At 31.6% G+C, this 16,425-nt stretch overlaps 11 protein-coding genes across 11 annotated transcripts; 7 read left to right on the top strand and 4 right to left on the bottom strand.

Annotated features, from left to right (window-relative positions):
* Positions 1-359: 359 nt before the first annotated feature.
* Positions 360-1,862, bottom strand: FG379_002640 (uncharacterized protein; the record flags this gene model as incomplete). Its single annotated transcript, XM_067328330.1, has 1 exon — positions 360-1,862. The coding sequence occupies one exon, from the start codon at positions 1,860-1,862 to the stop codon at positions 360-362; it is 1,503 nt and encodes a 500-aa protein (XP_067181828.1).
* Positions 1,863-2,314: 452 nt separating this feature from the next.
* FG379_002639 (Rab2 GTPase) lies at positions 2,315-3,144 on the top strand (the record flags this gene model as incomplete). Its single annotated transcript, XM_067328329.1, has 4 exons — positions 2,315-2,366; positions 2,427-2,565; positions 2,639-2,993; positions 3,046-3,144. The coding sequence occupies 4 exons, from the start codon at positions 2,315-2,317 to the stop codon at positions 3,142-3,144; spliced, it is 645 nt and encodes a 214-aa protein (XP_067181827.1).
* Positions 3,145-3,314: 170 nt separating this feature from the next.
* FG379_002638 (uncharacterized protein) lies at positions 3,315-4,076 on the top strand (the record flags this gene model as incomplete). The annotated part of the gene is made up of 1 exon (XM_067328328.1): positions 3,315-4,076. One exon carries the CDS (start codon positions 3,315-3,317, stop codon positions 4,074-4,076), a length of 762 nt encoding a protein of 253 aa, XP_067181826.1.
* A 50-nt stretch (positions 4,077-4,126) lies between these two features.
* Positions 4,127-4,534, top strand: FG379_002637 (uncharacterized protein; the record flags this gene model as incomplete). Its single annotated transcript, XM_067328327.1, has 1 exon — positions 4,127-4,534. One exon carries the CDS (start codon positions 4,127-4,129, stop codon positions 4,532-4,534), a length of 408 nt encoding a protein of 135 aa, XP_067181825.1.
* A 328-nt stretch (positions 4,535-4,862) lies between these two features.
* On the top strand, positions 4,863-6,443 carry FG379_002635 (pyruvate kinase; the record flags this gene model as incomplete). The annotated part of the gene is made up of 1 exon (XM_067328325.1): positions 4,863-6,443. The coding sequence occupies one exon, from the start codon at positions 4,863-4,865 to the stop codon at positions 6,441-6,443; it is 1,581 nt and encodes a 526-aa protein (XP_067181823.1).
* A 273-nt stretch (positions 6,444-6,716) lies between these two features.
* Positions 6,717-8,228, top strand: FG379_002634 (membrane associated protein; the record flags this gene model as incomplete). The annotated part of the gene is made up of 1 exon (XM_067328324.1): positions 6,717-8,228. One exon carries the CDS (start codon positions 6,717-6,719, stop codon positions 8,226-8,228), a length of 1,512 nt encoding a protein of 503 aa, XP_067181822.1.
* Positions 8,229-8,484: 256 nt separating this feature from the next.
* On the top strand, positions 8,485-9,102 carry FG379_002633 (uncharacterized protein; the record flags this gene model as incomplete). The annotated part of the gene is made up of 1 exon (XM_067328323.1): positions 8,485-9,102. One exon carries the CDS (start codon positions 8,485-8,487, stop codon positions 9,100-9,102), a length of 618 nt encoding a protein of 205 aa, XP_067181821.1.
* A 476-nt stretch (positions 9,103-9,578) lies between these two features.
* FG379_002632 (putative low complexity coiled coil) lies at positions 9,579-11,330 on the top strand (the record flags this gene model as incomplete). The annotated part of the gene is made up of 1 exon (XM_067328322.1): positions 9,579-11,330. One exon carries the CDS (start codon positions 9,579-9,581, stop codon positions 11,328-11,330), a length of 1,752 nt encoding a protein of 583 aa, XP_067181820.1.
* A 54-nt stretch (positions 11,331-11,384) lies between these two features.
* Positions 11,385-13,412, bottom strand: FG379_002631 (uncharacterized protein; the record flags this gene model as incomplete). Its single annotated transcript, XM_067328321.1, has 1 exon — positions 11,385-13,412. One exon carries the CDS (start codon positions 13,410-13,412, stop codon positions 11,385-11,387), a length of 2,028 nt encoding a protein of 675 aa, XP_067181819.1.
* Positions 13,413-13,637: 225 nt separating this feature from the next.
* FG379_002630 (uncharacterized protein) lies at positions 13,638-14,600 on the bottom strand (the record flags this gene model as incomplete). Its single annotated transcript, XM_067328320.1, has 3 exons — positions 13,638-14,265; positions 14,321-14,452; positions 14,497-14,600. The coding sequence occupies 3 exons, from the start codon at positions 14,598-14,600 to the stop codon at positions 13,638-13,640; spliced, it is 864 nt and encodes a 287-aa protein (XP_067181818.1).
* A 90-nt stretch (positions 14,601-14,690) lies between these two features.
* On the bottom strand, positions 14,691-16,235 carry FG379_002629 (chain B; the record flags this gene model as incomplete). The annotated part of the gene is made up of 1 exon (XM_067328319.1): positions 14,691-16,235. The coding sequence occupies one exon, from the start codon at positions 16,233-16,235 to the stop codon at positions 14,691-14,693; it is 1,545 nt and encodes a 514-aa protein (XP_067181817.1).
* Between the last annotated feature and the right edge of the window lie 190 nt (positions 16,236-16,425).

Below are 16,425 nucleotides of genomic sequence, written 5' to 3'. Positions count from 1 at the left end.
TATTAAGGCTCCTTACGATTCTAGGAAAGTAGAATAGAATATAATGTTGATGTCAAAATAAATTTTTTTCCCATAACAATAGTTAAACCTGTAAAAAGACCTTGCAGATGTTAAAATCTAAATTGATGTATTGCCTTTATTAAAATAACAAAACAAATGTTTGTGTTTTCGGAAAACTTAAAGGTTTTCATCAAATCTTAAAATTTCTTTACCTAATACATTATTTAACTGTAATTTAACCTTGATTTTAATTTTTTCAAGTTGAACCGAAGAATCATATTCCATATTTAATATTCCTGAAAAAGGTGAAAATTGTATTTATTATAATAGTTTTGAATATTGTTAACATAACATCTCAATCACTCAACAATCAATAAATCATCTTTAATCTTTTTAACTTGTTCTATACTGTGTGCAAGATCAACATCACTTTTTTCTGAGAAGAAAAATTCCCTTAGTAATTTAATCATAATTGGGCAAGATGACTTAATTTTGTGAAACGCCTTAGAACGCGCTTCGAGTTCCCTGATATTAAATTCTTCATAATAATTTCTGTAAGCTGAGTTTAATTCTTCAGACAAGACTAACTGGCTGCTTATTCTCGTCAAATCAACCTTGTATAGCAGTGATTTGTCTCTACAGTATAATTCCGAAGTTGTTTTGAAACAAAAAGAAAACCCACGTGTATTGGTTCCTTCCAACTTATAGAGATTTCTTTTAATACTCTTCTTAACATCTGGTGATGGTTTGTTTTTTGGAGAAAGAAACTGAATCCAATGTCTTTTTTTACAATTCTGAACTTCCAAATTTCTTAAACTAAAAAACGAAGAATTGATTTTCAAATCATATGGGTCCCCGAAAACACCTCCAAGTGAAAATACAATCGTATAATTGGATTTATTATCCTTTTCACGTCTCCCACTTTCTTTATTTACAACTCTAAGAGCAATAGTTCTTGAAAGTAATCTCAAATACAGAATTGATAATTTCGTATATTCAATAATAAACACCACCTTTTGATTATACGAGCCCCTTTCACCGAACCAATTACACACAGATTCCTCCCACTCACTAGTGAAAATCGTCTTATCATTTAACTCAATAGAATCAACTCCGCTCCTTTCACTAGACAACAACTCAAATGGAACACAACTTAATAGTTCATATACTGTCTTCCTGTTAACAGTTATCTCATTCAATTCATTTCTCCAATTTTTTGATTCAATTGTCTTTAATACATCATTCGTATTTTCAATCGATTCAATACATGTTTTATACTTATTCTGGCTACCTAATGATCTTTCCAAAGATAGGAATGCTTGTGGACTTTGGCCAATCATTGTTTTTAAACTATTCCTGTCAATTATTGAACCAAGGATCTCAATTGCAGTATTTCTCTCGAAAAGGTCTATACTTTCACTCAAATTTTTATAATTGTCTTTAGCTTTAAAGTACTTTATCATATTTATTTCCAAAACCGACATCGTTGATTCATTTTTTCTATACTGAACTTGATATAGTTTTCTAAGTTCTAGAATTTTTTTAATCCTCAATATTGCTCTGTGATTTGTCCTTGAAGATTTGATGCAATCTTTTTCAAGAGACTTCTGCTCAACTTCTGATATAGTTGGATATAATCTTACGTTACCAGAACTACAAACGGCATATTTCATATCATCGAATGAATTTACTATTACCGATCCGGGTTTCAAGAGTTTTTTCAACAATTTTTTGTCTTCATCTTCAATTCCAATTGTTTCTGCTTCAAATTCCAAAATAACCACCCTTCCTGGTAAATATTTTTGTTTTTTTGTCATTCTCCACCAAACAAGTTCATTATGTGGAAGCTCACTTTCTGGCATTTTGCAAGGCCTATTCTGTTTACAATCTCACTCGGAAAGTGTGTACATTTCAAAACTATTTATTTCAAATCAATTTTGGCACATAAATCAATTTTCAAGAGGTCATTTGTGAATAAAAAAAATTATACTTTATTAATGGGCATATTCAACCGCATTTCCACATGTATTTTATTTTAAAAAAAGCTTCTATTTATTTAACTAGCAAACAATTTACATAATTATAAACATCGATTACCGTTTTATGTTCTATCGATTATTTTAACAAGAAACCAACTCTTTTTTGAATTAAGAATGATGTAAACAATTTTTTATTTTTTGTGAATTAAATATGTACATTAAATTAGATAATTTCTCAAAATATCACCAGTTTAATAGATGCCCTCGCTATTTCCACGGATTTCCGAGGTTATAATAACCACACTCATCAGATATTTAGAAAAATAATTTTGAAAATGATTTCCACGTATGACTACTTGTTTAAATATATAATTATTGGTGATACAGGTGCGTGTGAATGTCAGTAATTGAAATATCTAATTAACGAATATATTTTATGATTCCTAGCCGTTGGTAAATCCTGTTTGCTACTCCAATTTACAGATCGCCGTTTTAGAGTCGACCATGATTTGACAATAGGGGTTGAATTCGGGGCGAGAATTATTGAAATAGATTCAAAGAAGATAAAGCTGCAGATATGGGATACGTAAGTTTTTAAATAATAAACTTATCAAAATCAGTATAATCAACATATTAATATTTTATTTCTTCCTATTTAGCGCTGGTCAAGAATCATTTCGAAGTATCACTAGATCTTATTACAGAGGAGCTGCAGGTGCATTGCTTGTTTATGATATTACAAGAAGAGATACTTTTAATCACCTTGAAAAGTGGCTAATTGATGTAAAAAGGAATGCAACGCCAAATATGACAATAATCCTTGTTGGAAATAAGTGTGATTTAGATAGAAGGGAGGTAACAACAGAGGAAGGAAAAGAATTTGCTCGTAAAAACGGACTATTGTTTGTGGAAGCCTCCGCGAAGACATCTTATAACGTTGAAAATGCATTCATGAAAGTATCGGAAATGATATACAAAAACATCCTTGAAGGGATATATGATCTATCAACAGAGGTAAGTAAATATTCATTTCAACGACTTAAAAAAGATATTAATAACAAAACAGGTGGATGGGATTAAATGTGGTAAATCAATAAATAAAAATATTAATATATCTGGAAATAATTACGAAGACTCAGATAGGGTAAATAGAAGTTGTTGCTAATTTTATTAAGAATTATATATGCATATATATATATATATATATATATTAATTTTTTGTTACACATGTATGATTCTCGTCAATTTAGACTCAAAAGGCGGTTCGTAGAACTCGATAAAACAAAGTAACTCAATAATCTTTTGATATTAAGTGTTTCCTCCTACAAAGACTTAATGATAAATAGAATAGTTTCCAGCTCGCTGTTTTACTTTAGTGATTATCTTATTTGGTTTATAAAGTCAAAACTTTACTTATTTTCCGTATTTGATAAAATATTAACAGACCAGAATTTGGTTGATGATGAGGACTGCGAAATAATATCAATAAATATATCTAAAGACAATTTATTAACTATTTGTTGCACAAATAAATTTGTATATCTTGTTAAATTACAAGATTCTAGATTTATCGTCGTCGGTAAATATTTACACCAAAAAAGAGCCGTTACCTCTATAAGGTTACCAGAAACAAATGAAATAGTATTATTTGACAAGTTTGGAGATGCATATTCAATACCTATAACTTTTTTTGAAGTTGGTTATATTTATAAAAAAGATAAAAAACAAAAAATCGATGAATTTTGTGATGTCAACTCGATGGGAAATGATTCAGATGAAACAATATTCCCCAAAATGGGTCACTTATCCAGTATTACCTGTTCAGTAAAGAGCTGTATTTTGAATTGTTTATTTGTAGGTAATAAATGTGGGAAGATATGGGTATCAAATTCAATGAATCTACAACATACAATTTCAATACTTTGTGGCCACGACGACGCTATAACTTCGCTTTGCGAAATTATTTTGTTTGCTAAGTCTAATAGCTATTTAATTTCATGTTCATTGGATAAAAAAATTAAAATTTGGAACTATTCTGGTTCTGAAGAAATAGATTCGATTGATATCGAGGTAAGTTGGTTCAATTTTAAATCATAACAAATTACTCCAATTAGTACACCCCGTTAGAAATTAAATACAGTAAATCCATGGGATATTTATTATTGAGATGTGAAAATTTAAAAGCTATTGTATTAATAAAAATAGAAACATGTGAAAATGGTGATACCATATGTTTTCATAAAAATAAGATTGTAATTAATTTAGAAGATATTCCTCTCTCAATCGAAGTGCAAGATCTATTCGGAGATCAACTTCTATCTTTCACCCAAATGTTTCCAGACACCAAACAGAAACATAAACATTCTCTAATATGGTACACCGGTATTTCCAGTGCAAATCTTTACCACCCTATTTTAGTTAGTAGTTCTATGTGTTCAACACAGGAGACGCAGAGAATTCATGTTCAAAGGAGTATAGCAAATCATCAATCAAATCTATTAACAAACATTGACGATATTTTAAGTGATGATATTAGAAAATCTGTAAAAAATTGAGAACAGAAAAAATTGTAGGGTATGAATTTATTTACACTAAATATACGCCTTTTCCTCCAACAATTTATCTAAATGAATGCACATGTGTACTTACGTTCGAATGATTTAATTTAAATATTTGTCCTCCTCTTCCAGGAAGGTTAGCAAAATAACTTCCCTTCCGCCATTATTAGATCAAATTAGGAAAGAAAACAGGATAATTTAATATACGTTAATATTGGAGCCGCCTAGTATTCTCCAGATTTCGATTTATATCCGAAAACAAATCAATTTGTACGAATTTCTTCTTTATTTCTTTGTTGAATTTGAACTCAACTTTTATTTAAAAATGATGTCTAATGACAAATTAAAAAGATTGGCGTCAACATCCGCTGTGATGAGTTGTACCCTCGGAAAGGCCACATGCCTGGGAATGGATAAGATTTGTTCCCCACTGGCAGACAATGATGTTACACAAAGAAAAACCCAGATCATTTGCACAATTGGTCCGAGTTGTAATAATGTTGATACACTTATTGGATTAATTGACAAAGGCATGAGTGTTGCAAGGCTAAACTTTTCTCATGGTGATCATGAAAGCCATTACAAGACTCTCTTGAACATTAGAGAGGCTGCAAGAGCAAGACCACAATCAACAGTTGGAATTATGTTAGATACAAAAGGTCCAGAGATAAGAACTGGTTTCCTAGAGGGAGGGAAACCTGTAGAATTAAAAGCCGGACAAACTTTGAAAATCGTTACAGACTACACCTTTCTAGGTAATTCAGAGTGTATTGCTTGCAGTTATTCATTGCTACCTTCAAGTGTCCAGGTTGGAAGTACAATATTGATTGCTGACGGTTCTTTGACTACGAATGTTTTTGAGATTGGTGAGGACTATGTATTATGTAAGGTTTTAAATACAGTGACTATTGGTGAAAGGAAAAACATGAACTTACCTGGATGTAAAGTACATTTACCAATAATTGGTGAAAAGGATAAACATGACATTGTTGATTTTGCGCTCAAACACAACCTTGATTTCATTGCATTATCATTCGTACAATGTGGTGCTGACATTCAAAAGTGTAGACAAATTATTGCTGAGAATACTCAATATTCCAATGGTGTTCCAAGTTCAATCAAAATAATTTCAAAGATTGAGAACCTTGAAGGTGTGATAAATTTTGACAGTATATGTAGTGAATCAGATGGAATAATGGTTGCTAGAGGTGATTTGGGTATGGAGATCCCTCCAGAAAAGATATTTGTTGCACAGAAGTGCATGATTTCCAAATGCAATGTTGCTGGTAAACCTGTTGTTACTGCAACACAGATGTTGGAAAGTATGATTAAGAGTAACAGGCCGACCAGGGCTGAGATGACCGATGTTGCCAATGCCGTCCTCGATGGATCTGATTGTGTAATGCTTTCGGGTGAGACTGCCAATGGCGCATTCCCACTAGATGCAGTCAACATAATGTCAAGAGTTTGTGCGCAGGCTGAGACATGTATTGATTATACAGTCCTCTATCATGCAATACATTCTTCTATACCTAAGCCCGTAGCAGTTCCGGAAGCAATTGCATGTTCAGCCGTAGAATCTGCACACGACGTTAACGCGAAGATTATTATTGCAATTACTGAAACAGGGAATACTGCGAGATTGATTTCAAAGTACAGGCCTAGCCAAACAATTATCGCGTGTACTGCAAGACCAGAGGTTGCGAGAGGATTAAAAATATCAAGAGGTGTCAAAACATATGTGTTGAATTCGATTCATCACAATGATGTCGTTGTTTCAAATGCCCTCTCACTTGCAAAAGAAGAAGGATTAATTGAGAGTGGTGACTTTGCCGTGGCCGTACACGGAGTCAAAGAATCTTGCCCTGGTTCCTGTAATCTTATGAAGATTGTTAGATGTACATGATACAAGAAAACTACTTAAATAATTATTTTTTCATCTCTTTTTTGTATTTTAATTTACTGTCACTTAATTTCCTTGGTAAATAGCTGAACACCGTTTCAATCTTTATTTACAATTTCATTCCGCGCCAGTCGGACCCTGCCTGAATAGTTAGTCATTGATTCTTGTCGTTAGGTGACAAAAAAATTAGTTGAAATGTATCATCGCTAATAGGCAGGTTTTTTATTGCATTTTTAATAAATTTAATATTCTATCTACATCAGTTTTAGACACAACATGGCGTTTTACAAATGTAAAATTCTCAATTTTATTATATTTGTTACCTACTTTATACTGCTGTTTGAATCAGCATTATCTAATTCAGATTCAAAAGAAAACGGGGAAAATCTAATTAGAACTATTCATGATTTAAATAAGAAAGATATCCTTTCACTAATAGTTATCGGACTTATTGGTTCAATAGCAGTATCTGTTGGTGGTGGTGCAGGAATAATTTCCATGCCTATTTTTCTCAGCTTAATGCGAATCCCATTTTCACAAGCAGTTTCCTTTTCATCATCAATAATTTTAGGTGGTATCATATGTGCACTCGGAACAAATGTTTTCCAAAAAAAGTGTGAATTTCCTGAGTACTTAGATGCTATTGAATTCCTGAAAATAAAGCTAAAAGAATACAATGAAAATGAATACAAAACCTCAATAAAACCAATAAGCGACACCTCACTTATAGATATTCAATTCGTTTTATTTATCGCACCCTTGCTTACTGTTGGGAGTTTGATAGGAATGGCTATAGCTAGAACAATACCGGATACACTATCCATGTTCATTTTAATTTGTCTATTAAGTTATGCTCTAAAATCATCAATAACAAGATTTATTAATTTGAGGAAATTAGAATCAAACTCATCTAGGAATCAATTAGAAGAATTTGAATCGAACTATAACAAAAATGAAGAAAATTTTAAAGCAATATTGTATTTGTATACTACATCTGTCATTTCTTTCAAATATATACAAAATTTCAGTGATTATTCATTTATAAATACTGAAGAATTGATATTTTTTGAAAACCAAGAGTATAGTAATTTAAAGTACTGGGTATATTTCACACTTCTATGTATTATTTCAATTCTGATTTCTTTCATAGATAGTGGTATCTTTTTTAAAAGAGGAACAATTGCATATTCTGTACTTAAAATTCTCTGTATTTTTATATTGCTATTATTTCCAGTTATTGTATTGCCTAGACAAAAATTGAATCTTATATCATCAATCATAAATTCTGAAAATAGACTGATAAAAGTTTATAATCGAATATTCAAAAACAAAGAATTAGAATTTCAACAAATAGATATAATTTCCTATATTTTCAGCAAAACACACTGTAATACTGTTAATTATTTCCTTTCGAGCTTCGAATTATTTAATGTTGGTGTTATTGGTGGGATTACAGGTGCAAGTGGTGGAATTTTAATTAGTACTATTTTATTTACTTCACAAATAGATTCATCATCAATTGCAGCAAACAATTCTACATGCTTATTAGTTTCCACACTAATTTGTTTCCTTACTTATTTGTTTGAAGGGAGAATTATGATTGACTTGGCATTGTTAATTATCTTTATCTCTATTATTTGCACATTGATAGGTAAAAATGTGATTGATTACTACGTAAAAAAATACAAAATGTCTTCCATATTGACTTCCATTTTAATTTTATTGATATCATCGAGCTTAATTTACATTGGACAAAAGGTTTTCCGTAACAGTTTATTCATTAGATGAACAAATGAATATGTAATAAGGCACTCTGACATTATTTTTAAGTTTTAATTTAATAAAGTGATATAATTAAATTAAAATGAAAACAACATATTTAAAATATATTAATATTTAGTTTTTTCTTTGTTCATAAAACCTTTATAGCCTTTATTATTTAAAAGAAGACATTACATTCTACGCGTTTTCGAACACCTAAAGGCTATTAAAAAAAATTGAATCTCTAGTGGAATTTGAAATAAGTAAATATGACTCATTTCCAATGAGCCATATTTACCTATATTTGTTATTCTATATACTATTATTCGCCTTTTATTTAGTTTCAGCTGGTGGGTCGAGTGCTCTTCCAAGAGGTGATAATGTTGAATCGTATTCTATTTTAATGAACCCATGGACAATAGGTATTTTATTAAGACTTAAATTGGCTGTTTGGACACCACTATTTGATGATAATAGGGATAAAAAATCATTTAAAAATACCATTGTATTGTGCATAAATAGAGGTATCACTCCTCCTCAACCTCCAATATTCATTAGACTCTTAGAATTTGAGTATTTAACAGGGTTGACTGGAATTTTGATAGAGTTTCCAAAGAACAAAGAGACAACAGAATATATCAATCGCGAAAGGATTGTTTCATTTCTAAAGCAATGCAGGGAAGACAAGCTCGGTGGCGAAGTTCATATTTCATCAAACATTTTACTCAGAAATAATCCATTGGTTATTAACATAAAACAAAAGCAAGTGGAGGAGGTTGATATTAGTGAAGAGGATTATTCAATGATCACAACATTTACAATAACAGTTTTATTGGTAGCAACTACACTTTCAATAATTAGCGCATACGTCATATATTTCACTATTATAAACAAAAAATGAATATTAATATTACTGAATTAATAATATAAAGTATAAACAAGAGAATGGCATTTCAAATTTGGTGTGAACATTGTATTTATACAACCAAAAGTAGGTGCCACTAATGCAAATTTTTAAATTACCTGATTCATTCCGTTAGAAGTTTTGCGACAATATAGTTGTACAAGTATGAATCAAATATGATGAAGTTTTTATACAAGAAGTCAAAGTTAATATGTACCTAGAAAATGCTAAATTTTAAATTTAATCGAGCACGTTATATTGCGAAATTCCTGATTCTATTTTTTTTCATTAAAAGCGGGTATTTTTGTTTTTGATTCGAAATTTGCAAATTTATTACTGTTTCCCCACAAATAAAATCGATTACAACCACCTAATAGAAATTTGTAATAAAACAAATTTTTTTACCATACTGCGATAAATGATATATTTGTTGGGTATTTATTGATTGTTACTATTATTGATATCACATAAACATGTCTGAGAATATAAGAAACAATGTTATCAGGAGTTCAAAGATCTCGGACTTAACATCGAAGATTAGAGAAGCGGAGAATGACTTATTTTTTTCAAGAGCATTAAAGAAAAATGAGCTAGGAAATAATATCATGCAATTAGGGAGGTCATCTTCAAAGAGAATTTCAGATACAGATGAGATTTCAGAGTTGCAACTATTAAGAATAAAACAAATAGAAACTGCGCAAAGACTAAAGGAAACGTTAAGAAGAAATGTCGATCTAATGACTGAACTACAGAAAGCACGTGGTATAGTTAGATCGTTGGAGAAGAAGGTGAATTCTCTCGAGAGTTCTATTGAATTGAAGGAGGCTTCACAATCTGTGTGTCTAAAATGCTCGAAGCAAGAAGAAGAAATAAATAAACTTAAACTACATATCTTAGAATTAAATGAATCGTTTCAAAAGAGGTGGGATGGGACACAAAAGGAGCTACTTCAAGCAAAACAATCATTAGCCAATGTTTCAAATAAATTATTTGAGTCTATAAATAATAGTACTTATCTAGTTGACAACAACTCTAGGACTATAAACAGTAATCCAGTTATTGGGATTGAGAATAGACAGAGCTATCACAAATTTCAGAATCGTGTGATTCCAATTCAATCAAATAATCACAATTCGATTTCTACTGTTAATCAATCTCCTTCAACAATTAGATTCTCGAGACCAAGTTCAAAGAATGACTCCGAGACAACTTTCAATAATTACGACATAACAGATAAATTAAAAACTCACAATTTGTGTGACTCCAGTTCATTTATACCAAAGAATTTTCCCAAAAAAAATGAAGCTTTTGGGATTAATACAAAGAACAAATTTGTTAGACCACACTCTGAAAACAATCTTAAATGTTCGAGTACCAATATCAGACCATTTTTAAGTAATGATTTACATTCAATTACAGGTAATAATTCCTATAAGTCATATACAAGTCGAATTTTTCAAGAGCAAATACCTTTGATTAAGAATTTAGATTCTATTGCAATAGGGCCAGACCAAAATGGTTCGAACTTGTTACTAACAAAATTTTCAAATGAGAATGACATTGTAAATACAGTCAGTCAAGAAGCATATACTGCTTCACACTTACTAAATGTATATCCAAATAACTATTCATCGGTGCTTCGTGGTTACAATAAAAATAATATTCAAACTATTAATTATCCAATTAACAATGATACTATTAATTCATTTGCAAATATAAATAATCAACAATTATTTGGAGATAATAATGTTAGTTTGAGTGATAAACTCATTGATGTTATACCTAAAAATCTTGATTCTTTTGGGGACTTTATGAATAATTCTAACCTTTGTTTATTGGGTGAAGATAACGGCAATAAACACTTTGATAGTTCACCAAAATTTTCTATAGTTCCACAAGAGACTAAACAACCACAAATATCACAAACCAATATTGATGATACGAGAACTGAATATCCTTCCCCTAATCTCAACGAAACTCAGGGAGAGTTCGATATAGAAAGTAATACATATGGTAATATCAGGAGGACACTTGAAGAGTTGAAAAAGACACAAGACCAGAGAGTCCAGCAATTGAAGGATGATAGAGAAAAACTCCTTAGAGCAGTTCTAAGTGATCTACAAGAAATGAAGGACTTTCAGTCAAATATTAATGGTTCGAGGATAGAAAAAGAATCATTTTTGAGAAATGAACAAAAGGGATTCTTCTCACTTGAACAAAAATGAGTGAAACGCCGATAATGCGTAGTAATTTAATACCTATATCCTCAAACAACTTAATTAAAATCTTGCCTTTGTTCGATTGCATTTTTTTGCATCGTTCCATTTTTCCAGGAAAGAGTCGGAAATATTTATGTTTTTGAGCCTTTTAGAGTATACAAGTGGTTTTATTACTGCACCCATTCTGGATTGTATTTTAGGTTGGATTAATTTGTTGTGAATAGATGTTGTATTCCATTCGGGACCAATTGGGTGTTTAAGAGTACTTTCATATAAATCATTCGAATTAAATGGATGTGGAATTTTATTAACACAGTAACTAGCTATTTTGCGATCTACACGTTTGTTTTGTCTTATTTGAGGTCTCTCTTTATTGGATGTGTTTTCTTCATTTTCCCCTTCTTTGACACCACTCAGGGATAGACACCAACTTCCCCATCCAGGAATAGTTGTCTTCTTGTTATGTGCTTTTTCAGTGTCAGTTTTGTTTTCAACGCTTTCATGAGGTGAGGTGTTTTCGTCGCCTTGGACGAATACTTCCTTTATGGTGTTCATATTGCTGTTTTCCGAAGAATTATCTCCATTTATGTCTTCTTGAGCCATCATCTCAAGCTCGTCCTGAATATTGAAGTTATGCCTTCTAATATCAAATTCAGAGTTCGTTTCACTTTCACTTCTGTTGTTGGTCTTGTTTACTTCATTGATAGGTACCCCCTTATTTTTTAATTCGGGAATTTTGTTATTAAGTAAGGAAATATCAAGTCCAGAAAAGTTTCCAACTCTCATCTTATCAAAAATTTCATTCTCAGCATCATTAAGTTCAACGAGGGTGGGTTTTTTCAACTCTACTTGAGGAGGAACCGCATTTATAGCATTTGACTCATTTTCATAATTGGTATTTTTCTTAATTTGTTTTAATTTCAATTCGAGCTCTTCATTTGCATAGTCAATTCCACGTTGGATAAATTTTAAATCAGTTAGTTCTTTAGATACAGACTTTAACTCACTTACTTTTGCTAAAGAGTCTTCTATATATCCTGATATTCCTTTTTCATGGTCATTTCCGCTGTCACTCTCAACGTCGGAAGAGAAATTACCTATTATTTGTTCTATTCTTTTCTTTTCATCATGATGCATCTGTGCTTGATTAGATATACTCCTCTGTATTTCCTTGCCAGCAAACCTCGTCGCCATCTTGGCCCATTTCTGTCTGGCAAACTGACGCCTCATAAGTCTTATCTTAGCTCTTCTCTTTTCACATTTCTCTTTAATGTTCTTAACTAATTCAGGATACTCCATCTCACCCAGGCTAATTAACTTTTCTTCCTCAATTTGAATTTGCTTTCTTCTGTTTTTTCTCCAAGATTTTGATTTAATTTTTTTAAGTCTTTTATTTTCTTTTTGCTGATTGAATAAAATAAACTTCAGTTTTTTAACAAAGTTCCTCTCAATTTGACATCTAATTTTATTACATGGAAGTACATTGCCATGATTTCTCGTGTCTTTCTGGTTTATGGGAACACTTCCATCACTGACTTCTAACAACACACGCTCAAATTCCCTTTCGAATTCGTCTATAGGCTCGTAATTATTAGATAACTGAGATACTGAAAGAATATCGGTCTTTTCTGCCTCACCATAACTTATTATCTCCTGTCGGTTAATACTGTCAATTATTTTCCCCCAACGTTTCATACCTTTCTGAATAGAGTCGTATTGCACTTTTCTCTCCATTTCAAGTTGCTTGTTAGGTGAGGCAAAATAAGTCAGCTTATTTTTATTCTTGATCCTTCCTTCAAACATCTTTACTTGATTTTCGGCATCCCTACAGTCAAATGATCCTGCTAAATTTGAAACCAACGAACTAATTGTGCTTTTCATATTCAACTTTCGATTATTCCAAACCTTTCCGATCATCTCCGGATCTTCTATTGAATTAGAGTTATTTGCCCTGATAGTTTCATTAGAATGTGTATTAAAGATATTGTCCTCATATTTTCCAGTATTTTTAATAATATTTGAAACTTTACTAACCAAATTTCTCATTCCAGAATCGGCTTCTTTATAATCTTTCGTATTAATAACCATATTTCTTCATATACAAAAGTGTTTTCCTATAGATATTAAAATATATACAGTTTATAGTGTTTTAATTCGCATAATAAGTAACTTCTTAAGAATAACTACAGTTTTAATAGTTTCTCACTTAGAGTTAGATAATGCTTGAGACCGGAATATTCGAGAAATTAATATAAATTGCAGCGCGAATTTTGAAGTGAAAAAAATATTATAATAAAAATGTTAAAAAGACGTTTATTTTAATAAATATTCATTATTATTCCAAAAAGCGTCTTGGATAATATCATCATAACACTTAAGTATACTTTTAATAACAGTTACATTTCCATTTTCGTTCCATATCGGATTGAGATGTAAGGACTCGTCTGCACTTTTTTTGTTCAATTCACTTACTTCTAAAAACTTTTCTATCTTATTTGATTTCATTAGTATATACTCTTTCCTAGACTTTCTATCTCTAGGTCTTGGCCTGTATAGTAATGTTCCCTTTCTAAATTGAGCTGAGATCGAGTTATAGTTTATTCCGAATTCACTGAATAGCATCTCATTTTTGTCGGAAGAAACTGTAAATTTTAGTCTATCGGTAGCTTCTCTTTCCGACATATTTTTTATAGAAACTAAGGACCAGAAGCAAGTATTGTACAAATTGTTTATATGACAATCAACCTGCCTCCAAGAAAGATAAGTCCGGATATCTTCATCAGTGGGATATACAACTACTCTTCCATCGAAAGTTGGAGGATACTTAAGTTTTTTTTTGGGAAAGTAATTACCCCAGAACATTACAAATGATGAGGTAAACAATGAAACAACATGGGTTAATATTTTATTTGCCCTTCTTCCCCAAAGATCAGTGCGCCTTCTAAAAACAAAACTAAGAAATGCGACTAAAAGTGATAAAACATATTAAGACCTACCTATACTCATCAGATTGCCCATACGAAATAACTATGTCACCTAAACTTTTCATGACGTTTTCAGCGCAACGGTTCATCAGATCTAAGCCGTCTTTGTCGTTTGGTTTATTGTAGTCATGATCTCGCGTAAATCTTAGAGGATTTAATCAGATGAAATAAGAGCCTTGCTAACTTACTCATGAAAGGAATGGCCATCAACCCTGATGACAAACCAACAATTTTTCAGAATTTTATCAGGTGACTCATATTCTCTTATATATTCGTATTTACTACAAGCCATATTGTATTAAGAAAAAAAATGGCGCAGACGAATTGCAAAAAGTGATAAAGGTCGAGCAATGTGATAAAAATGAGAATTAGGTTATTGTATTCAAGCTAAATTAGTACTTTCAATATATTTTTTATACCCAATACCTTCAGTACCTACCTTCCCATCTGAAGTAAGAATTATTGGAATATTGCCAAATAATTTCCTAGACCTGTATATCTTATCTGGCCTTATATTTAAGAAAGGATCAGTTGGATTAATAATATCATCCTTTGATATTTTTATTGAGTAGAATGGTGAATATTTATTGCAATTCTCAATAAATTCACCCATTTCATACTCACTGTATATTGAAGATGTTATTCCCTCGTTACATGAGCACTCTGAGGTTTTACTCATTCTTTGAGCCAAAGATAATCCACTTAAGGCATAACATGTGTGGTAGAGATCCCTTTTCTTCCCAGGTTTGTCAATAAATCCACCCTCTGAAAGCTGTGAACAGATTAATATGAAAGACTGCAATGAGAATGGGTCATAAAATGACATATTAGGTTCAGATTTTTTGTTGCTTTTCCTCGTTCTTAAAATTTCCATAATACAAAAAAAAATTCCGGTAAACCAAAAGCTGTAGCATGAATCTACTAATTTGTTAGTCCTTCCTTGAAAGCCACCCTCAATCCCAGATTGTCTCTGTACTGCCCAATAGAGAAGTGAGTCAATGTCTATACTGTCTGTTTTCCCTAAAATGCATAAGCCCGCGACTGCACAATATGTATATCCACCATGAGACTCTCCATAGAAGTCCCCTGAATAACCTCCATCAAACCCTACACACTTGAGTAAATAATTTTCAATATTTTCAAACAATTCGTCTGTCACAATATACAACATATTGGCTACTGCAGAAATGCAATAAAATGCCCTAACATCAATCTCTCCATCAAGTTGAATTCTAAATCCTCCAGTTTCAACATCTCTCAATTTTAGAAAGTAATTGTACATTTTAAAACGGTCTATCTTAAGTAAGGCATCCAGATCGCCAACCATTATTAGCGAAGAAATAGCCAAATAAGTTGAAACCATGTTTGGAATATGACTGAAGTTTCCTCCGAACCCACCGTTGATGTCCTGGAAGGACAAAATTGTGTCTAAAATCTCATCCGAGTCCTTGTAAAAAGGATAGATATTTGTATCGCATTCTGCTTCCTCATCTGTATCTGCGAAACGAGAGTTACCATCATAGTAATAATTGTCTAAGAGCTCCTCTGAATGAAGACTCCAATAAATCATCAACACCCTTGTAGACTCTCCTTCAAGACTATCTTCGGGGTATATCATTTCCCTCATTCTTCTCACATAGTCTAGGTGTTCACTTCTAAAAAGCAATTTGATGTGATTATCGATATTATATAAATTACTCGAGTTCGTTGGGGTTTCCCTGGTATAACTTAAAGTGTTATGTTCTTTTTCTATCGAATCAGTACAAAATAATTTATCGACGAATTCTTTATAACAACTCTGAGTATTTGTGGTTGAAGTAAACCAATCAGAGTAGGTAGTACCTTCTTTATATTCGTTCATTCCATCTAAGTACCAGGGAAAGATACCATGATCGGTCAAAAAAAGACTCGGGTTACCTATAGGCATCCTGTACTTTTCTCAAAGATAACCGGTGCAGATTACTATACAAACTCGGCCTTAGAATATTCGGTGAATCATCGAAAATAACTAAACAATAAACTAAAGATGAATTACCAAGGAAAGAGTAAATAATGTGCACTAAAAGACATGTAGTTATATTAGTTTAAGTGCAAATGAAGGTAAACATATATATATA

This window comes from Cryptosporidium bovis (genome assembly GCF_009768925.1).
Source record: "Cryptosporidium bovis isolate 45015 chromosome Unknown contig_4, whole genome shotgun sequence".
Taxonomy (NCBI): Eukaryota; Apicomplexa; class Conoidasida; order Eucoccidiorida; family Cryptosporidiidae; genus Cryptosporidium; species Cryptosporidium bovis.
This window is presented reverse-complemented; position numbering and strand designations above follow the sequence as displayed.